The sequence below is a fragment of the Crinia signifera genome, chromosome 4 (assembly GCF_055691185.1).
Source record: "Crinia signifera chromosome 4, ASM5569118v1, whole genome shotgun sequence".
Classification (NCBI taxonomy): Eukaryota; Metazoa; Chordata; class Amphibia; order Anura; family Myobatrachidae; genus Crinia; species Crinia signifera.
This window is the reverse complement of record NC_139220.1, coordinates 114,612,396-114,636,250: the sequence shown is the minus strand read 5'-3', so window position 1 is coordinate 114,636,250 and position 23,855 is coordinate 114,612,396. Positions and strand designations below refer to the sequence as shown.

The 23,855-nt window shown below is 39.0% G+C and overlaps 1 protein-coding gene across 1 annotated transcript in view; it reads left to right on the top strand.

Moving 5' to 3' along the window:
• The window catches only part of SLC41A2 (solute carrier family 41 member 2), a 99,310-nt gene extending 79,285 nt beyond the window's left edge, over positions 1 to 20,025 (top strand). Inside the window, exon 11 of the mRNA XM_083182286.1 lies at positions 18,447 to 20,025. Coding sequence (XP_083038412.1) covers positions 18,447 to 18,632 — 186 coding nt within the window. The 3' untranslated portion in view covers positions 18,633 to 20,025. The remainder of the gene's footprint in view (positions 1 to 18,446) is intronic.
• Positions 20,026 to 23,855: the final 3,830 nt, after the last annotated feature.

The window sequence follows — 23,855 nt, the reverse complement described above, 5'->3', positions numbered from 1 at the left end:
CTTCAAAAAGGAATAATTATCTTTAAGTGCAAACAGATTCTTAGGCTACTCAACTTCTAACAATTCCTGTTAATAAATGTATTATCTTTACTACAGCTATTTGCAGCTACTTTTTACAGCCACAACCAGTGTTGAATCCACTCACCTAAGGTTGAATCCAACTCCAAGAATTTATTTATTAGTCTTTGAAGTGTCCGAATGTCAAAGACATACTAACATTTAATCACTAATTCCATGTACTGTGGGGTCTTGGGAAAATAAATAATTTAGTTATTGTGTAACTAACACCCACTATGCTTTTCTTAGAGCTATACTATCTGTTCCCATTGACTTGTCATTGTTCAATTTTAAAAATCCTTTCGAGGTCCTCTACTCTGTAAATGTCTACCTTCATTGTGTCAATATTAGTGTAGCTTTACTTAGTATCCTTTTCCTTCAACTTTGGATATAAATGCTGAACTCTTTACCAAATGTACAGTTTTGTCTCTGCTTTTGTATGTCTGATGTGTTTCTGGCCTTGCTTTCTGCATAATCATTCTTCTGAGCCCGCTTATATTTCCAAAAAACCCTGAAGCCTGAGACAGATTGGTTTTCTTTTCTTTGTATTTTTTTTTAACCTGTCTGACACAAAGATCTGTTGTTATGAATATATTAAAGTTGTACAAAAAGAAGCGAAATTCAAACACAAATGAGCAAATTAGTGCTGAGATGCCTAGACCCTGGAGCACAAAGTCTTAAAGTAGGGTAAACTATTACCTTGGGAAGAGGTTCTTAACCCTTTGAGTGCCAACGTTGCTGTGAGAGATCCTCAAAATATCCACTAAAAATTTCAGCATCTCACAGCGACTGTTCTTTGAGTATAAATAATACAAATACAGGCAAGTCAATAAATTGAAGTTTAGTTAAATATCGCACACAAAAAAAGAAAAGTCTGACATTTTTAGTGGATATTTGGAGGACTCTCACAGCAGTGTTGGCACTCAAAGGGTTAGCTCATCTGTAGTTGGTTAATTCTAGAGTTAGGTGCACAAATAATCAATGTTACCAACAATTTGACCAACTGTTCCATTATCAGACTATTTAAAAAAAAATAGAAAACGCACGAAAAAACACTTCACACTAGTAAGTTGACGTTCTGATTTGTTATAAATATGTTCTAGAAATCAATTTGTTGTTTTGATAAATGTCATGGGGCAGTACGGATGGTGTAATGGTTAGCATTACTGCCTCACAGCGCTGAGGTCATGGGTTCAAGTCCCCAAGTCCCACCATGGCTCTAACTGTGCGGAGTTTGTATATCCTCCCCGTACTTGCGTGGGTTTTCTCAGGGTACTTCGGTTTCCTCCCACAATTCAAAAATATACTGGTAGGCTAAATGGCTCCCAACAGAAATTAGAATGTCTGTGTGCGTGTATATGTGGTAAGGAATATAGATTGTACTGGGGCAGGGGCTGATGTGAATGTTCAAATATTCTCTGTAAAGTGCTGCGGGATATGTATGCACTACATAAGAAACTGTTAATAAATAAATAAATGTAACAGGTCAGATGCAACCGTGTTATTCAACTGCACACAATAAGCGGCACTGGGTGCAACATACACATACATGGAATAATTGATCAAACACTCCTGGAAAGGCATCTTCGATGATTATGTTAGCATTAGCATAATGATTCAAGCTGGCAAGGATATAATGAATATTTAAAGTTTATTTGGTTACTGTTGAGTGCTTATGAGCACCCATTTTCCTTTTCGGCCTGTACCACCCTTCTTTTGTCTTCCCCCTCCCCTCTGAGCTCCAAACTCTTATGGGTAGGGCCCTCATACATCTTACTTCCTTGCCTACCTGTATCCTGGCCACCTGCGCACCCTATCAGGCATCCTCTGTTTTGTCTCCATGTTTACTCCTAAAGTGTCTCCAAACCTGTTTTTTTTTTTACTTATGTTCTAGGGCACATACTTACGTCATGTTGATTTGCTTTTTGCTTATCTTGTCTCTTGTAATTATTTTCTGTTTGTTCATTGCATATAGTGTTGCTGTCGTTCTGTTCTGTGACTCTTTAGTGTAACTTATAAGCAAATGAAAACCAGCCAGAAAAATAAGAATAAAAACTCTTTCTCAATCCATATAAACCAGCTTTACCTCTGCAACATGATTGATGTAGTTAATACATATATTGTACTACTAAGCCCAAATGTTCGTAAGCTAGTCTGCTACCTTGTGTGCCTTTCAGTTTGTGCTTGTGTCAGAGAGAAAGATGTAGTTGTACACTCGCTGCCAACAGATGGCAATGTTTCGGAGACACACAATTAGACACACACATACATACATACATACATATACATAAATATAATATATATATATATATACACATACATACATACATATATACATACATACATACATACATACCAAACAAAAATCCCTTTAGTTGCGCTAGTATTTCTATATGAAGTTATGGGTCGCTGTTAACACTAGATACCCTACTAGTTGGATCTCCTCTCCTTATCTCACACCAATAGTGTTAAATAGCGCCCCTGTTCAGAACCACTTTATGATACTTCTGTCTTTCCTTATACAATCAACAGTCAATTGTTCATAAAACATTTATTTAAGAAATGTTGTTAAAAGTTTTCAAGTTAAAATTAACAATTCACCATCATTCATAATCATTAGGAGAGAAGTGCAATAGGGCTTTGCCTCTGTCACCTCCACGGAGGCGTTCAGGAATACAGTCTATCATTCTGTAACGCATGCTTGGTAAGCTGTGGTTGAATGTCTTCTAGTGACGGGCAACAGTTTGATCAGAGCCTTTTGGACCTAAAGCAGCTTGGATGCTGGATTTATGTAGAGCAATCCACTCTTTAAATTGTCTGATAGTCTTTCCAACGTATAATAAGCCACAAGGGCATTTGATGTACAGTAGTAGACGACAAATCTACTACTGCATGTTAGGGGATGACGTATGGGAATTTTAGTGTCTGTGCGTGGGTGTAGGAAGTATTCTCCGATTTCCAATCCACTGCAGTTAACACATTTGAGGCATCGGAAGTTCCCATTTTTCTCTTAAGGAAGGTGATTGGAGGGACTTCCTTTAGTGAAGAGACATCATTATGCACAACAAAGTCCTTAATGTTTCTGCTCCGTTTGTAAGCAGGCATGATGGTACAGTTCTCCAGGGCCAGCAGGTTAGGGTCCGTTTTAATCCGGGGCCATATACTTTTAGCCGATTTGACCAATTTGTCACTAGCGGTGGAGTAGCAATGTGCCCACATTATTTTATCAGAGGATGTTTCAGAACTGCCTGGTTCAAGTAACTTTTTTTCTGTCAAGTTGCAATACTTTGGCTTTGGTATTGTGCAATAGTTTAGCAGGGTATCCCCTAGTCAGGAATTTCTTTGACATGGCTGTGATTTCAATATCCGCATCTTTCAGATTGGAGCAGATGCGGCGGGCCCTCAGAAACTGTGAATAGGGAAGTTTGTGGAAAACCGTCGTGCAGAGATTTAAGTCATTATTCTGAGTAATGCACACATCAAGGAAGTTCACTGTGTCAAAGCTGTGGCTGTAGGTAAATTTAACATTGGCATCCGCTCTATTGGTGTTTTTCATGAGTGCGATGAAGCTCTCCTGGGTGTCATCCCAGATCAGTAGGATGTCATTGATGTATCTATAATAGGCTTTGATCTTGGAGACTGTTTCTGGTTGTGAAAAGTAAAGGTCAAGTTCAGTTTCGTACATAAAGATTTTGAAAAAAAAGAGAGTCCTGGGCGCTTCTTTCTGGTGTTATGCTGCCTTGCCTTAACCTGAGAGGGCTATTCCTTCTTCGCCCCAATAGAAGCAGTGCAAATAGGTTTTTGTTTGGTAAGGGATAAGGCGCTACATCAGATTAATCATAGATAGTTTGAATACTTAGCTTCTTATGGTTGGTGGTGATCAATTTTCGTCTCCTGTGCTGCTTCTTATATAAGAATGATCCTCGTTGTTGTTTAATATATGGATAGAAGAGAGAACAATTGTTTAATAAAGAGGGAACTTCACTGTAAACGTCCCTAGGGAAGCAAAAGATGTCCCAGTGTCTTAGATGTTCATACCTCACTTACATAGACATGTAGTGAGAGTCATCTGGGTTTCTTTTGGTGAATGAATCTCATGTATAGATATCTTCCTCATACGTAAAGATTCTTCTTATGGGGGTATCTCACATGCGAGAATGCGTACCGGTACTCACGATAAAGTGTGCAGTGTCACATTCATAAAGGTTTCTTTCTCTACTCGAAAATGCTTCTTTAAAATTTGTTTTTTATTATAAAAGTATTTTCAAAAAAACAATATAAAATTTCATAAAAAAAGGCTGTCTGTTGGTGGAGTGACTGCTCCGTCTATCGTGGATAAAGATGTTTGCGAAACTTGGTGCCACGCAAGATCCCATGGCTACCCCATAGTGCTGTATGTAGTACTTACTATCAAAAAGAAAGTAGTTGTTGGAAAGAGCAAAGTCCAGTAGATTGATGAAGGAGGAGGTGTCAGGTCCTGTGTACATGCCACTAGATTGGACTGCTTCTAAGCCTCTGTTGTGTGGAATGCATGTATATAATGAAACCACGTCAATGGTGCATAGACGGCATCTATCAGGCAGTGGAGATAATTTTTCTAGATGTACCAACAAAGAGGTGGTGTCTCTCAGATATGGGTTTTGCTTTTGTACAATCGGCTGAAGAAAAAGATCCAGGAACTGGGCATCTATATAGTAAAGGGAGTCTCTGGCAGAAATTATAGGTCTTCCCGGGGGATTGCGGAGATCCTTGTGAATCTTGGGAAGTGTATATAGAATGGGTACTTTCAGAAAGTCAGTGGTGAATAATAAGCGTGTATTGTCTGGAATGAGGTTAGAGGGTGTTGCTTCTGCTAAAAACTGGTCAAACGATCTTTTGAACACAGCAGTGGGGTCATTGGGTAGTTGTGTGTGTGTGTGTGTGTGTGTGTGTGTGTATGTGTGTGTATGTGTGTGTATATGTATATATATATCAGGGTTGCCTAAACTGTTTTTTATTTGAATGTATTTAGTTACTGGATATGTAGGAATGTGTTCTACAATACATTACACAGCCTCCCATTAAGATAAACATTCCAAACAGATGCAAGACTGATCGCCTTTCATACACCTTCTAGCGTCACAGGCCTGTATTATGAATAATATATTGTAATGCAATCAATTTCTGTGGAACATGCAGCACTAATGCTCTTTCAACTAGTGTCAAGTATCCATACATCGATTTTTCCAATTTACTGTTTACAATAATTTAATATTCGGGCTAAACCTGTACAGGAAAAATCCTATATGGAAAACCCATTAAAACCTTACTAGGAGTTAAGCATTAAAACCCTATTTGTTAATTTCAGAAATAATGTTTTCAATACTGAAAAAATATCTCATGCCTCATTGTCCCTAGATAAACACCATATGTCTTGGAAATTTTTCTGCTGTAAACAGGTCTGCTGTATTGTTCATGATGGCTATTGAATGTGGGTGGCCTACATCAATCAATATTAAATTGTGTATTTGACGTACTCGCATCAATAAAGTGCAGGGATAGTATAGAAATGTGTTTTTTGTTTGAATCTCTTCAGCAATTATCGAAGCTGGGGCGTGTGTTGAAATGATTCTATTGATATGCATTTTGAAAATTATTTAAACAGTGCTGTCTGGTATAAATAGAATCTATTATAAACCAGTCCAAAGTTTTGCGCTAGCGGCCGCAACACTTCTCTCACTGTGGAAGCTGTCACAGCAGCCGGCACTCAGTGCCGTGCTGGGCAGAAGTGGCAGCGGCTGAGTCTCACTGTGTGTGTGAAGCTGTAGCCGCAGGGTCCCAGCCCGGTCACGCTGCTAGCACGGGACTTCCCCTCCTTCGTCTGCCTGCCTCACTGTTTGTCAGTGCCTGCTTCCTGCCACCTGCTGCATCTCCCACCTGCTGCCTGCAGTTACAGGTTAGATAATGCTAATGCTGCTTTCCCACTGCAGACCAGTTGAAAGTACTGGTAATCTTAAATGGTATTTAAAACGGTATTAGCATTCCCACTGCCTCTTAAACGTTATTTTAACGTGTAGGACTCTGCTTTAAAAACGGGTTGAAATACCATTTACCTTTAAACGGTATTTCAACTCTGGCACTTTCCCACTGCAGCCTTAAAACGGTAAATTGCGCTGAAAATCTGCAATTTACCGTTTTTTAGCTGCAGTGGGAAAGGGGCATAAGAGGCAGCAAATGATGGTGTTTATGTTCTACTGTATATGTATTTTTTATTTGAGTATGATAAACGGGTGCAGGGAGGACAGGGGGGCATAGAGGTGCAGGAGGGACAGGGGGACCAAGATCTGCAGGAGGGACATGGCCCAGGGACAGAGATGTGAAAATAAGTGGGAGTTGCGGGAGGAACAGGGGAACCGAGAGGTGCAGGAAGGACAGGGGGACCGAAAATTGGACATAAGGGGGAAATGAGAGGTGCAAGAGGAATAGGGGGACCGAGAGGTGCAGGAGGGACAGGGGGATGGTGAAGGAGAGGTGCACGTGGGATAGGTGGATAGAGACATGCAAAGGGATTAGATAGGTGCAGGGGGCACAGGGGGATAGAGAGGTGCAGGGAAGGAGGAAATGAGAGATGCAGGGGGGTGGAGAGATGCAGAGAAGTGAGATATATATATAGGATGACTGGGACAGAAAGGTGGAGATAAGGAGGGATTGAGAGGAGACATGGATGGAGAAGTGCAGCAGAGACAGGTGGACTGGGAGAAGCAGGGGTGACAGGAACCAGGGCCGCCAATAGGGGGGGCTATGGATACAGCTGTCCCGGGCCCCAGCCTCTGGAAGGGCCCGGGCAGCTCATTTTGCCCACCACAACCCCCCCTCCCCCTCAACTGCCTCCTCTGCGCTGAGTGCACTGAACAAAGCAGGTTTCTGAGCGCAGGCTTATTCAACCCAAAAAAACAGTTGGGGGGGGGGGGGGTTCAGCCAATTAAAATGCTGCACCAGCTTTTGAGCCAATCAGAGCTCGTGCACCGGCAGTCGATCAGAGCAGTTGCCGGTACACGAGCTCTGATTGGCTCACCAGCCGGTGCTGCATTTTTATTAGCCACCGGCATCCTGAGTTGAAGAATCCTGTGCTCTGGGACCTCCGGGCTGCAGCTCAGTGGAAGAGGAGATGGGGGAGCAGGAGCCGAGTTACAGTAAGTCAAGTGAGATGGGGGGGCCCGGCCCGGACTGGAAAGGAGTCCCGGGCCCCAAAATTCCTGATGGCAGCAGATGCAGGTGGACAGGGAGGTGCTGGGGTGACAGGAATAGAGAAGTGTGATAGGGGGACAGGGAGGTGCAGGGGTGACAGGGATGGAGAAGTGCAGCAGAGTCAGGTGGACAGGGAGGTGCAGGGGTGACAGGGACGGTGAGGTGCAGGGAAGGAGGGAGAGGTGCAGAAAGGGGGAAGTGAGAGGTGCAGGGGAGAGACAGGTATTGCGTGACATGCCCGGCAGCCGCGGCAGTGCTCATCATGACGTGGCGCTGCCACTGTCTCCCATTTGTAAAGCTAAATACAGAGTCTATTGGCTGCTGTGTATATTCTATTGGTTGCAGCTACATAGACAACTTGCCTGTGTGCCTACCTCAAGGCGATGGACTAATGTAGATGGTGAAAAAGGTGGCACTTCAGGACTTGAGTTTTTTCACCAGCACTCAAGTCTTGAAGTGCCCCCTTGAAGGGCGGGCACAAACATTTTTGGCAGGGGGGAGAAAAATGTATAGTTAAGCCACTGAACACAGCTGTAGTGTTAGGATCATCTTTCTGTTAATAAGGGGAATGTAAACAGTTGCTTATGTTTATTGTAGTTTAACTCCTTCACTGCTTCGATACTTTATCAGACCTGTGCAGGGCTGCTTTCAGCAATGTGGGCTCTTTCTATTTCCAGAAACCTTCTCTTCAGGTAAAATCTAATAGGGTCTGAGTTTGCAGAGGTCCAAGATTGCCCATACTTTTAAAGCGGCAGTAATATTTAAGGCAAAACCAGGTTAGATTTGATGTTTGTTTGTCTTCACTATGGTGCTCAGGTAGAAACCATCACCTACTGATATCATTACAGAGAAGCCTGATATCTGATATGAATGAACTATTTTGTTATATTTAATAACTATCTGTAGTACCCGCTCTGCTTGGGTAGAATTTGGAGATAATGGAAGTCTGTTACCTAGGGTTTTCAGATTTTGGTAATATATAGAGTAGTGTAGCGCAATGTTCTGATTGGTCACTATTGAGACAATTATGCCTGTCGTTATCAACTTGCCAAGAGCATTGCACGTCATCCTCACAATTGCAAAGCATCTCCACAGATCCCTGCCAATAGCCCCTCTGTGGATCGATCATGATGGTACTTAGCCTAAAATCGATCTAGGACAGCATCACAATTCGTTCAGTGGTCTTAGAGTTTATTGCAATCAGACTAACTGACATTGTCATTTATAAGATGTATAAATAAGAGGCAACTAAGGAAACTGTCTAAAGAACGATACTGAAAATATCATTAATTAAGGCCCATATATATATATATTCTGTATGCACTGTACCGCAAAATATCAAACATAAAATTGAATAGTATGACAAGAATACACAGCCTGGAAGACATTGCTAGACTATTGCTTGTGCACAAATGCTTTCATATGGGAGTGGTACTTAAGGACTGCACCGAGACATAAATGACGGAGCATTATTGCCTCTACAGTTAAACGTTTACACACAAGTACATAAGGCACCTTGCATAAGTACACTATGAAAAACGCTTTGCTTCTATTCTATAGGTTAATGAAATAATGGATAGAAATAAACTGCTCAACTTATATATAGCCACTAGTCTCAACGTATATAGTCACTAGTTTCCATAAGTATCATTGCTCTGTATATTGCATACAATAAGCCAATTAATTTAAAACTATAAAAATATATTCGATCAGCGGTTCCCATCCTTGGGTACTTGTACCCCTGAGGTATGCTGCAGACCGGTTAAAGGTACTTAAAAATAATATTGATAATGAAGGAAAAAGTCTCTCGGTGGCAGAAGTAGTCTCCCATTGCCATGGGGATGAACCAAGTTGTATAACTTCCAGTTCCGTCTGCAGCATCATCAGCGCCTCCCCGTGCTTTTGTATGACCAGCAATCCACTGGGACCTACCAGCACTGCCCTTAGACATCAGCAATCATCTGCCCCATGCTGACACGGTTTGAGGAAGCGGCGGCATTAATCCTACAAGCGTTTGCGGGAACCCTGGAGACAGTACACAGCCAGCAGCCAGACACAGAGGGGCCCGTTTCCTGACCACTCACTACTACTCCGCTACTCCTTAATATAAGGACATGCATAAGGATACGGATACCGATCACTTCCACTACACTTGTAAGTACTGTGGATATTTCAAATTGAGAGGAAGGGGTACTCATAAATGATCAACCTAATCAAGGGGTAAAGAAGAGAAAATGGTTGGGAACTGTTGTATTTGATTATTTGGGATCAGTTGGGTAACCAAAACTCATGGAGAAAATGGTAAAAACCTAGAAGCTTTCAAATTCATGTCGCATGGCTTAAGTCCCGGTACTCTAAGCTTATTCAGAAATTGGCCTCATGAAGACGGTACCAACAGCAAAACTATTGATGATAAGTGAACCATTATTCCTTACAATTGTAACTAAACTAATGCAACATATAATAATAGGCGTGGTAACCACAACACAGAAGGAGCCTGTCACAGTTAGTAGGGATACGAAATAAGCAACAGATTGCGTTGATAGGCTGTAGTAGAGTGGATTGCACACATTGTTTATATGAATGGGGCAGATTATTCGAACGGCATGGAGATCAGAGGATTAGCGCTGAAGTGATAGTAATTGACTCTGGAAAGGCCTTAAGGTGCCTACAAACTAGAAAGTATTTTTTGCCTATTCCCAACTGATCACGTTCCCACGGATCTTTTGCTAAATCTTGTGATCTTATATGCTGCATGAAAGATCAGAATATTTAGCAAAAGATCAATAGGAACGTACATCGGATCTTAAGATAAATCTTTGTTGAAACTGTGCACTTGCCTGAGATAAAAGATTTTAAGGCAAATTTATGTGCACATCTTAAGATCACAGATCTTACTAGTGTATGGGCACCTTTACTGTTACATTGAGTCCAGTCACCGTATGGTAATTGTTATTGTTGGTCAATCTCCCTTTTAATACAAGCCTCAACAATCCTACAATTATTTTGTGAATGTTGCACAACATAGAAAGCCTCCTCGTGAATTACATACAATACAGATAGCATCCTAGTTACTGACCTACAATACATAGAGTATTTTAGTGGAAGATAAAGAATGCAGAGAACATCCAGCCGATTGCCATAAGAAAGAGGCCCAAAAAATTATCATTATCTGCCATGGTACAAGGAGCATCTTGGCATCCACATGGAATACAGAGCACATTCTTATGATCTAATTACAATACAGAGAGCAGTTTAGTGACCATCATACAATACAAAAGGGCAACCTAGTGACCTCCATACAATACACAGATTAGTTTAATAATCCCCACAGTGATTTTTTCCCCAATGCCTACTACATTAACATTGTGTCCTTCTTTGTATCAGGTGCGGATCCTACATGAAATAATTGCTTCTATTCGATGAAGAAAAAATATTTACTTCTTAATTAAGCAACATAATAGAAATGGTCATTTGAAATTTAGAATCTCACCAATAACAGAAGGGGTTTTTGCAGTTTGTTCAGTAGCGTACACAAAGGGTCTGATTCTGGTTCACTCGCAAAAGGCAAATTCTCTCTCAGATGGAGAATACCATGTGCACTGCAGGGGTGGGGGGGGCAGATGTAACATATGCAGAGAGCGTTAGATTTAGATGTTATTTTGTTTCTGAGCAGGGTAAATACTAGCTGCTTTATTTCTTACACTTCAATATAGATATCAGTTTGAAGTACAAACCCCACCCAAATTTAACTCTCTCTGACATGTTACATCCGTTACATACATACATTTTAAGATGACTCTTGTGACACTCAGTGACATTAGCAGTGTCATAGTTACTGTTGTGACATCAGTAATTACATATTGTTGTTCCATAGTTACCATTGTGAGAGCAGTGACCTCGTCAGTGGCATAGTTACTTTTTAATACATCATCATCGGTGACATAGTTCCTATTGAGACATCATAAGTGACATCAGCAGTGTCATTGTTACTGTTGTGACATCAGCAGTGTCATAGTTACTGTTGGGACATCATAAGTGACAAAACAGTGACTTCATCAGTGTCATAGTAACTATTTTGACATCTGTGTTATCAGCCATGACCTCATCAGTCATAGTTACTATTATAATTTCAGTGACATCGTTTCTATTGTTCCATAATAAGGGATATCACCAGTGACATCAGTGACAACTATTATTGTGACATCAGAAGTGTCAGTTACCACTGTGACTATAGCAATGGCATCAGTGACATCAACCGTGTCATACTTATTATGGGTATGGGTCATTTGGGCGACCCATATTAGGTTGACATGCATTGGGTCCACGGAGGTCGACACATGAAATAGGTTGACATGGCTAAGGTCATCAGGGTGGGAAGGTCGACACTTTCCCCCCCCAGAATGTCGATATGGACACCGTCTAAGTGTACTGCGTCCCCTCGCATGGCTTGTCGGCACACTTTTTTATTCTGCCACCACGCTGTAGTAGATGGTAAGGCATGAAATACTGCCTGTCGGCTAAAAAAAAAAACCCCATTAAAAACCCATGTCGACCTTTTGACTGTCGACCTTCCCATTGTCGATCTAATGGTTGTGTTGACCTTCCAACCCTGTCGACCTTAGCCATGTCCAACTATATCATGTGTTGACCTAAGCCATTTTGACCTTAAGTGGTCGACCCAATGCATGTTGACCTTATGACCGTATTCTGTTACTATTAGGGCATCATAAGTCACATCATCAGTGTCATAGTTACCTGTTGTGACATCAGCAGTGACATAGTTACTGTTGTGACATCAGCAGTGACATAACTCACAGCAGTGACATTGTCTGTCATAGTTACTCTTGTGGCATCAGTGACATACTGTAGTTACTGCTGTGACATAATCTGTGATATCAGATATCACATCATCAGTGTTGTAGTTATTGTCATAGTTACCATTGTGACATCAGTGACATAGTTATTGTTTAGACATATTTAGTGATATCAGCTGTGACATCAGTGACATCGCTGTAAAATTATCAGTATCATAGTTACTATTGTGACATCATCAATGACATTAGTGTTATTATTGTTATTCTATCAGCAGTGACATAATTACCCCCCAAAAATAAAAAAAGGACATTCTGGAATAATTTGGATAAGGAATACTCAATCTGTATAAGTACTTTCCTCATGTGTTGCTAGTAGTACATGTTCAGAGTGGTATTTGCTTTTTTGCTCTGATCAAGTATATCAAGATACTATTTTATCTTTACTGACTCTTAACACAAATCTCTGTTCCTATACTTAAAGTATTCACAGCCTAACCTCTCTATTATGCACCATTTATAACTCACTGTTTCTGCATATACAGTCATATTTGCATGTATAAAGATAGTCATTATCCGTATATGTCTCCATCTCAGAGGATGTATGTGTTTGAGAAGATGAAACCACTTAAGGTAGCTCTCTTGGCCATCTTCTAAATGACTAAACTAAATGAGAAATGGGGATATTACTTTTTATTACAATGCACCTGGGGAATGGTATGAGTTCTAAATGCCCAGAAAACACAGCTACATGAACGGAGAACAGATTTGAGTCCGAGATTATTAAGACAAGAGCGTAACTACAAATTGTTCACTAGGTGGCATCGAATACCTGTTAAATTAGGATCCATATCTTCATGCTGTGCTGTAGATGGAACAAGGCAGCTGGGACAACCACTTATATTTTTAGGTTTTGCCCATAATAAAACAAGATTCGTCCCATATATCTGACCAAAGCATCCATAGCTTATTTCATTGCACAGATACCCCCTTTCACTCTGCAGATATAAGAAAGCATTGACTTCCCGCATGTAGAAAACAGCAAATTCGTTGTTCTCAAAATACTGAAAGTCGGAGGTTAATCTGCACTTGTGGAAAGGTTTTCTAAGGTGAGTTTGGCGATGCTTAGGGAGGAAATTTCCTTCAGGAAGACAGACACGTTCACAAGTTCATAGGCAGATCGCTCCTTTGGACTGAATTTAACATCTCCTGGGCTTGTAGGAAGATTGTGACCTCAATGTCATAGGGTTAAATGCATTAACTCTTGGTCTTAAGGCCTTCTTTACTGAGAGGTCAGCTTGGGTGTTCCATGTCCTACTGCTACGCTTAATTGTTTTATTGGTTATTTCTCTTATTATATTTCCAGAGCACATCTTAAACCCAAGGGCATTTTTGTAGTTATGGAGTGACAGCCCAATAAAAATATGTAATTTGAACCGGCTGTAGAGTCATTTATTTTGACTGATACATAGTTATATGTTATATGCTATTTGAATGCGCATCATGCTATACATCGCTCCAATTTGCTGAAAGCATGAATAGATTATAGAAGAGCTCAGACGGGTGAGTTCATAGAAATGAGCATGGCAGCAATGCCCATAAAACTGGCATTCTGCTCTAATTGAGGCATTTGCCCAATTTCGCTATTCTTCTGTCTGGTACTTCTGGGATAATTGAGGCAAATGTCTGAAATGTAGAAATATGCATTGCATTACTAGTCTGTAATTGCTCTTGTTTATTTGTATGTCTTTTTTTTTTCTAGATTAGTTTTTCTCATTTAAAAATGAGAAAGATAACTGGATTACAAAAACTGCAGAAAAAATATAATTGAATCCATAGCAATTGCATTACCAAAAACATGTCTAAATTAAATCTAAAATAGTTTTAGTTACCGTGCAGATAGTAACCTTCACAATCAGTATGTGATAAATCATATAAAAAAAGGGAAATTTGTCATACGGCATACACAATTCAAAACACTCTCCCATTTCCTAGCTTGAGGCAATCAGAACTGCAAGTGTAAATGCAGGTAAACTCATACCTTATAATTTGAGTTTTGTTTTAAGTTCCTATAGAAGCGTGAAGGGGTCCCCTGGCCAAAGTGTTCTTCTCCCCTAACTTGTCAGCCAAGGCATAGATAGCTGTGCAGTGTGTGTGTGTGTGTGTGTGTGTGTGTGTGTGTGTGTGTGTGTGTGTGTGTGTGTGTATATATATATATGTATGTGTATATATATATATATATATATATATATATATATATAAACCGGTGTATATTGCTAGAGATAGATAGCTATCCCCGTCACCCCTGTGCCATAGGTGCCTATTTGACAGGAAGCTGCTTACTGTATTGCTAAAATATGTATTGCTTTTTTTTATATATATATATATATATATATATATATATATATGAGAAAGAGAATGGTTTTAGACAGCTGCGCTCAAACCGTGTTGGAGTAACAATTAGCAGTCCAGCAAAAAAGTCCTCCTCATTAAAAAGTTTTTCAAAACGAGACACACCACTCCTGGGTCTCCTTGCTTAGGTCCCTTTAAACACAGACCGTCGCTCCCCAAAGTATAAAGACCCGTGTCCAGCGGGTATTAGAAATCTGCAGAAAAGGAAGGACAATGGGGGCGCCTCATAGCGTAGTATTTTTAATATAAAAATATATAGACACAACAGCAATATTAAAAACAGTCAGAGGATGGTACCCGTACCATATAGTTCCTCTGCTGTGGGCTTAAATACCACAAGGTTTTTGATATCTACCCGTCCACGGATAACAGCACGCCTCCTCCTGCGGGATTACAGCACACCACCCTGCACTTGCAGCCTTCCACAGGCAGCAAGCACGCCGGTACTTTCTCCACGCTGGTTCAGGGAACGCTGAACACCGGGACACGGAGCACGGATGACGTCACACAGGCACGCCCCAAACGCGTTTCGTCATAAAGACTTCGTCAGTGGGTTGTCCTGTGTGACGCTCATCGCCATCCTTTATTCCCCGTACAGCCAATCACAGCCGGTTATATCCGGACAGTCCCTCTAGCTTTAAAAGCCGGGTGTCAGTACTTAGCCATCTAGTAGTGAGCAGAGATTCGCAATTCGTTTCTAAAAAGAACTACACTCAAAATATTAAAAGATGAGCGAAAACAGTGAACCAAGCATCCATAAATATACACATAATTAGACGCTCATTTTGCATCTGCTAAGAGAGTTTTCCCTAAAAAAAATCATAAATCAATCAGTAAACAGCCTCATTTTAGCGGGCAGTATAATACCGCACTTCAGAATTTAGAGAGGCATAATTAATAGTTTTAACATGCCAGCTTGGCGCAGTCATTAATAGAATAAACTAAAATCAAACATTAGTATGGAGATCAGAACTAATTAGATATGGTGATATAGATATCAGGACAAATACGTATTTCTCTTGTGAGGAAATTTCTAGCTCACCCGTCTTCTAAAGCTACAGCGACTTTACAGCGCATAAAGTCAGTGAGCATATAGATTGGACACATAGCGACATAGCGACATAGTTTATCATTGTAACAAAATTTCTGCACGTTCTCAGTACTATTTTGTTCACATAGATTAATAGTACAATGATTATAACAGATATTTACAACGAATAAAGAAGTTATTGTAACAGTTACATGTAGATTAGTGCGACAATATTCTCTCCATGTCAACACATGCATAGATGTCAACATTTCATATACAATAGATCTTCATTATCAGCAAATGCCTTTTAAATATAGACACATGTTTGTATGGTGAAGGTATTTCTAACTCACCTATCTTTTAGCGCTGCAGCAGCTTTCCAGCGCATAAAATTGATCAACATATAAGCTCAACACGTAGCAATATATTTTGTCACTGTGACAGAATTACTATAGGTTATTAATACTAGTTGGTTCATACAAAGTAATAGCACAAGAATTACAACAAATATATAAAAAAAATTAATTATAAAGAATTACATGTAGATTAGTGCGACAATACTCTCTCGATGTCAGCACATACATAAATGCCAAAAAATTTTACACAGTGGATCTTCATTAGTAACGAATACTTTTTAGATGTAGAGAATTATTTTAAAGTTTTAAAAGGAATGTGGGAAGGGAATCTATTTCAATTTTTTGTTATTTAATTACATTTTATTATTTTGTTGGTAGAGTATATTTCAGGAATCTTCAATGAATGGGGTAATTTCATAATTCTCGTTAAGGCCGTGGGGGACTATGGTGTTTAGCATGAGGATCCAATATGTCTCTCTTTTTATGAGATCTTTTTCTCGATCTCCACCTCTTTTATTTTGTAAAACATGTTCTATTCCTTTAAATTTTAATCCTGACGGGTCCCCATTATGTGCACTCTTGAAATGTCTTGGAATGCTGTGGTTAGTTACTCCATTTTTTATATTTCGGACATGTTCAAGCATGCGAATTTTTAGGGGTCGCTTTGTCTTCCCTATATAAGACATCCCACAGGGACAATTTATCATATATATTGTGAAGGTCGTTTTGCAATTAATAAAACTTTTAATTTTATGTTCTTCCACCCCATTCGAATTTTTAAAAGTTTTTGCTCCCTTTATATATATATATATATGTATATAAAATATAGTAAGTAGTAGTACTGTAGCATGTTTTCATTTTTCTGTGTAAATTTACTGCTAAAAAAATAATTATTTTGCTTTAAATAAGCTAGTTGTGTAGTCCCACAGGTAAGAAATGGACACATTAAACTAATAATGATATTTTCATAGCAACAAATATACACTGTATTCACTGCATGTGGATGATATGTACAGTATTGGTTCCGGTTGTTAAGGTGACAGTGTCTAGGCCGACAGTCAATAGGTCGATGTGCACTAGGCTGACATTAACAAAAGGTCGACACCAGCAATAGGTCTACATGGCAAAGGTCTACACATGATGTCGACATAGACAACAAAAACTGTGAAAACCTTGTGTCAATCTTTTCCCGTGTCAACCATTTCACCCTATTGTCAAAGTTGACCTAGTGCGTCTTCCTTTTTCTCGTGTTGACCTTTTCACTTTAACCATTCATGGTCGACCTAATGATTGTCGTACTAGTGATCCACACACATGCAGCATAAGGATAGTGAGTCTAGCAGAAGACGTAGGGCCTGATTCAGACCTATTAGCAACTCTAACTCTCTCTCTGCACATTTTACATCTGCCCCACCTGCAGTGCTGCAATATTTGCAACCTTGCTAACTAGTCTGAATTGGGCCCTTATTGCGTAATAGATGGGTGTTTTAGCTTTGTTATGAAAATACCATTTAGCTAAGTGACAAAAGACTTTAATTCCTGAAAAGGGCAAAGTAACTGTACCATAGAATGCTATGCAGTCATTAGATCTACAGTGTCTAGGTCAACAGTCGAAATGTTGACAACTATTGCTCGACATGGTCAACTGGTCAACAGTCAAAATGTTGACATTGTTAAAATGTCGATATGAAAAAGGTTCACAAGAAAAAGGTCAACGTGAATTTGTCATGCTTTTTATGTAAAAAACTGACTTGTTCATACTTTACCTCCATGTGGGCATAGAGTCAGATTATCAAACTCATGTCAACCTTTTGAATGTCGACCTTTTGACTATCGCCTTTTTGACCGTGTCAACATTTTGACTGTTGACCTTTTTGACCTGTCGATCTTTTGACTGTCAAACTTTTTAATATGTTGACCTTTTGACCCTGTCGACCAATATGTGTCTACCTTTTGACTGTAAACCTAGACATTGTAGATCTAATATACTGTAACCCTACAGAATATGTTCAGTTTGGTGTGGTATACCATGTCGACATGGCCGCAATGTCAACATGATGCATTTCCACAGTGCAATTTTAACCTAAATGTTAACCCTGTTAGGTTCATAATGTACACATAAATAATGTTGACATTTGGAACATGTTAACTCTGAACTTGTCATCAAAGTGACTCCACACCGTTCTGTTAGCCCAGCCCACCCCTTATATATTCGCTCCAGTCGTGGCAGATATATTTTGACAATTATGTAGTGCTTATATAATAATACTTTTATCTATTGTAAAATCTATATACTTAGGTGTATGTATGTATGTATATATATAATATTTCCCATAAACTAGAGACCAGTTTTGACTTAACTGAATAGAGTTTTTGACAAGTTCAGACAAAGCACCTAGTCTCCTGCCTATGGAATGCACTCTGTTAGACTCCCCCTTACAAATAATGCATGGCTTGTATGCAATAATCCAGGATCTTTCCATGGGTAAGCCTCTGGAATGGAGCGTACATTTAAAGCATTCTGTTTATTCAATGACTTGTCTCTTTCAGGTATTTGCTCTGCTGTGGATCGCAGACTGGATGGTGCATCACATTTGGAGGAAGGGAAAGGACCCAGACAGTTTTTCCATTCCTTATCTCACTGCATTGGGCGATCTCTTGGGAACCGCTTTACTTGCCATCAGTTTCCACGTTCTTTGGCTTATTGGGGACAGAGATGGGGATGTTGGAGACTAACATGTTCTGGAAGCACAGCCTCTTGCTGTGCAGATTCTACTGCCTGGAAATGATTCCTGAAAATGTCTATGAACATAAAATAAATGCAAATCCAATTAAATAGGATAAGACATTTATATTTAAAGTTTTGGAATGGATAAAATTGTTTCTACAAAATTACATTAATTAGTGACTTTGATAATTGATAGGTAATGAGGGAGTTGTCTATTTGTCAAGTGCACTTTACATATGCACGTCTTAAGGCTTTTTAATTTAATTTCATAAATTCATATGTGTTTATTTCTGATTCAAGGTGATGTTTATTCCATGTTAGTTTTTTTTTATATAAACTTTAATAGCATTATTGATCAGGTACGTATAAGTTTTATTTTTTATTTATTAGAAATTTGTTTGACTTTTTTACTTGTATTTAGTAAATTATAGTTTATTTTAGGTCATATTCATCTATTTTCAATGGTTGTCAAAGACACCTATTCATAGTGTACACTTATATTGCAAATTTAGTAAAGGTCAGCATTGTTCATAAAATGATTTGCCAAATCCAATGTTGCAAATATTTCATTAAGTAAGCGGTATTCATACTCAACGTTGTAGAATTCCGGCCAAATTAATATAATTCTGAATAATCTATATTGTGTACTTAAACATTCTTGAAGTTCCGGTGCTTTTGCCATTAAAGTGTTATTAAGTTTTCACTTACATTTCCTACAAAAGAGTCTCAGACGGAAAAGTTTATTGAGTGAAGTATTTTGTGACTATATACTGTATCTTGTACTGTTAAAATAATCAGTACTTGGGAAACATAAAAAATTATTTTGCTTCTATGGTATGTGGGAAATAAAGGGACAATGGCAATGTGATACAGCTAAAATCCTGAAACTATATACAAATAAAAATAGCGCCAAATCGAATTGCTTCTGAATTGGCTAAAGTAACAAGTTCCATTCATTTTGCCATGGGATTTAATGTCATCATTTTAAAAAAATGTTTGTCCCATACTGCGAAAAGTGAGTTTGAATTAATTTTCCAAAATGAGGAGAGCACGTAATGTTGCATGATAGTTTTATTTATTTTAGTTTATACTATATGTTACAAAGAAACAACTGCATTTTGCATAAACACTAGACACTTATCTTTTTTTTTTTATTTAAATTGATACTGTTTAAAAATTATAATTTATTATACTATTCAATGCATAATATGGTATTACCTGTACTATGCTACAAATGTCTATCATTTGCCAGCTGGTGTATTGACTGAACATTAATACTTTACAGAAAGGGGTTGAGACTTTTATTACTTAATTTGTTGGACCAGATAATAGTTATGATCAGACTTTTCCTACACAGAAATAATACATTATCCGTCAATAAAGTTCTGTGATCATGTTCAATATTGTGTCTGCTCTTTCAGTGTTGTGAATTTTGTCTCTCTCTCTCTGGTTTACTTGTTCAAATGAAGACAGGAGGCGGCACTCTCCAAATGCAAAAATGTGTTATTAGATCATCAGTGCAAAAAAAAATGGTCAGGCAGTCGGCAACAGTTTTGGTGCAGTAGCCCCTTCCTCGGGATGGCTGACATAAAAAGCTAACAATGATAGGGCAGGAAAACAAACAGAACATCATCTGTTTGTTATTCTTTTTTTTTTTTTTGGAAGGCACTATGACACTGCCCCATCATCTACCCCATAATGCTGGACTTCATTATTATTATTCTGCTAGCCTCTCTGAAGCATACAGGAGTCTCATAGGAGATAGATCTATTTTATTTTGGATGAAGAATCATCATCCATGTTTTTAGGAAAAAATATTTTTAATCACGATTTAAAGGAGGCTGACAGGGATTTAAATACCTGCTACTCTATAGGCAAATTCATGCACTCCAATTTAAAGGAGGCAGACAGGAATCCTAAGACCTGTTTCATTTTAGGCCACACTAATTGGCTTTATTCAAACCTACCAGCGGATATAAATTTATACTCCCAGTATAGGTTCTAAGAATATCATGCCTTACATTATTAATCTATTCTGGAAAATATTTGTGTAAGCGGAGAAAGTATCCCACAGATTTCACAAATATCACGACCGCAAGATTATTGTATTTCCCCTGATGAAGTCTCTGTGAGACGAAACGCGTTGGGTTTGTCTACAAGCGTTTTTACCCGATTATCCTGTGAAGAAAATAAACAAACAAACTATTGGAAAAGATCTCCTTTATTACTTCATTGGATACGGATTTTTGCAAACTTGTATTTGAACTCTGTTTTAGGCGCCATACCACTATTGGGTAAAAATATATATATATATATACATTAACACTATTGTCTGTGAGAAACATATATATGTTTTTCACAGACAATAGTGTTATCAGCGCCGCCGAATGCAAATTTATAAATATGGATGATGCTCCTCTGGGATTGACAACTAAAGAAGTCTTAAAACATCTTTTTTTTTAAATAGAATAAAATAAACTTTTACAGACTCCTTGTTGTTGGAAAATTCTTTCTTAGCCGTTGTTTGTTTTCATAGTCGTGGCAAACATTAATGCGTTTCGTCTCATAAGAGACTTCATCAGGAGTATTTAATCTCAATAAGGTTTTTGACCCTACGGGATTGAATTACATACAGTATGTCTCGATTATAGGATATTTTTAGTTCTTATGTTGGTATTTTCCAACAGGGAAAAAATCCTTATTGTCTATTCAGTAGATCTCATTCCATAAGGCTGAATTAGAATATACAGAGACCTTTAAATAATTTGTTAGATGGATTACCACAGAACAAATTGAGCCCTATTGGATGGAAAATGGAGACCCAAATAAGAATGGGACAAATTCCAATAAGGTCCAGATGATTTTTATCCCCCATTTTAGAGCATATAAAAGATGGAACAAGAAACCATTCCAAATGTCTGCTGATAGTGTAGTGCATGTGTCCTCACACTTGAGGACACATGCACTATTAGCAGACATTTGGAATGGTTTCTTGTTCCATCTTTTATATGCTCTAAAGTGGGGGATAAAAATCATCTGGACCTTATTGGAATTTGTCGCATTCTTATTTGGGCATACATTTTCCATTTAATAAGGCTCTATTTTTTCTATGGTAAACAATCTATCAAACTACCAGTCAAACCAACTATCATTATTTCATCTATCAAACTATTAAAATATTCTAATTCAGCCTTATGGAATAAGATCTACTGAATAGACATTAAGGATTTTTTCCCTGTTGGAAAATAATAACATAAGAACTAATAATATACTATATCAAGACAAATGTAATTCAAGCCCGTAGGGTCAAAAACCTTATGGAAATGAAATACCCCTGATGAAGAGGGGTTTTCAATCTGGGGTCAGGCTGTCGAGCTGGTCCGACATCTGTGACCCTGTCCCGTTCTCTATCTGTTCGACCAAGAACAAGCAGATGGGATTCAATGTCCATCCTGCAGCAAGATGAGAAGGGGGTGTGGCCGCGTGCTGCGGCTGGGAAGAGGCAAGCTGTGGCTGGGAGGTTGTCACTTCCCAGCCGTTCTCGGCAGAACGAGCCCGACTGCTTATGAAGTCGGGCTTGTTCTGCCAAAATACCCTGTTCAATGCTGTCGGGGAAGACCGCATTGAATAGAGTCTCGCAGCCATCTCCCCCGTCGTCTATGAACACAAACAACTGGAAAGGATTATTCCAACAACAAGGAGTCTGTAAAAGTTTATTTGGTACTTGTGAGTTATCCGGGCTGCCGATTTCTAAATCGGGTCGGATCGGGCACATCGCATCGCATGCGACCATCCGATGCGATGCGATGCGATGACCCGATTTTTCCATAGGAATCAATGTTAAAATGGACTGAGTCCATTTTAACATGGAATTCAATGGGAAAAAGGGGTCCTTTTCATACCCCTACTATCCAAGTGGGCATGGAGTTGGATATAAACCTGTGGCGAGCGTAGCGAGCCACCGAGCCCGAAGCGTGGCGAGCGTAGCGAGCCCCGCGAGGGGACACAGAATACCGTCCCCTCGCGGGGCTCGCTTCGCTCGCTACGCTCGCCACAGGTTTATATCCAACTCCATGCCCACTTGGATAGTAGGGGTATGAAAAGGACCCCTTTTTCCCATTGAATTCCATGTTAAAATGGACTCAGTCCATTTTAACATTGATTCCTATGGAAAAATCGGGTCATCGCATCCGATGATCGCATGCGATGCGATATCGCATCGCATCTGATTGTATGCCTTAACTTAAGGCATACAATCAAAAAATCGGCAGCCCAGATAACTCACAAGTACCGTTTATTTAATTGTATTTTTTATAAATGTTTTAATACTTCTTTAGTTGTTAATCCCAGCGGGGCATCATCCATATTTAGAATTTGAAATTGGGGGAGCTAATAACACTATTGTCTGTGATATTCGTTTTTTGGGTTCTTACTGGTAGAGAAGTCCGTGTTTATAGCGACCACTACTAATAAAAATAGCACCTACACTGAATGTCCCTTAAGCACTTCTACTGGTGTTACCAATATTATATAACACAAAGTCCGTATCTGTTTTTTTCTTTATTAAAAGTATTTTTTCAATAAAATGTATTCATTGAGGATATTTGTTTTAAGGTCATAAAAATGGGCTGTATTACCAACGCGTTTCGCTCAGTAATGGGCTTCTTCGGGGGTTTTAGCTGAAACATTTTGGCGGGATAGATAATAATGATAATAGGTCCAGAGATCTAGATAGCCATGCTTTTAACTGGAATATACTCAGGTAGCTAGAGGCTTGTCTCAATAAGCTTAAATTCAATGTTGGATTACTCCTGAGAATCTGGGATAGATGGAATATAAAAATCTTTTCTCTAGTTTTATCTAGTCTGGCTCCTCCAGGCTTAGAGGTGACCTATTGATCACTTCTAGAAATGTCCTCTCTTTTGAACCACTAGAGCAGGTGATACCATTGGACCAGTCAATACCCTCTTTATGTGGGATCATATGAACAGGCCTGGTGCCCTTTCTTAGAAGAAAGATATTTATATTCCATCTATGACCAGAATAAATGTTCTTGGAACATTGAAGTAAACCAAGTTTTGGTCTCCTGTTCTTCAAGCCGCCTGAGTGCCGCCCACCTATATAAATATAAAAATATATATATATAAATATATATATATTATATATATATTGTAAGCTTGCAGCAGGGCCCTCTTAACTCCAAGTCTGTCTGTTGTTACCCTGTTTGTTTT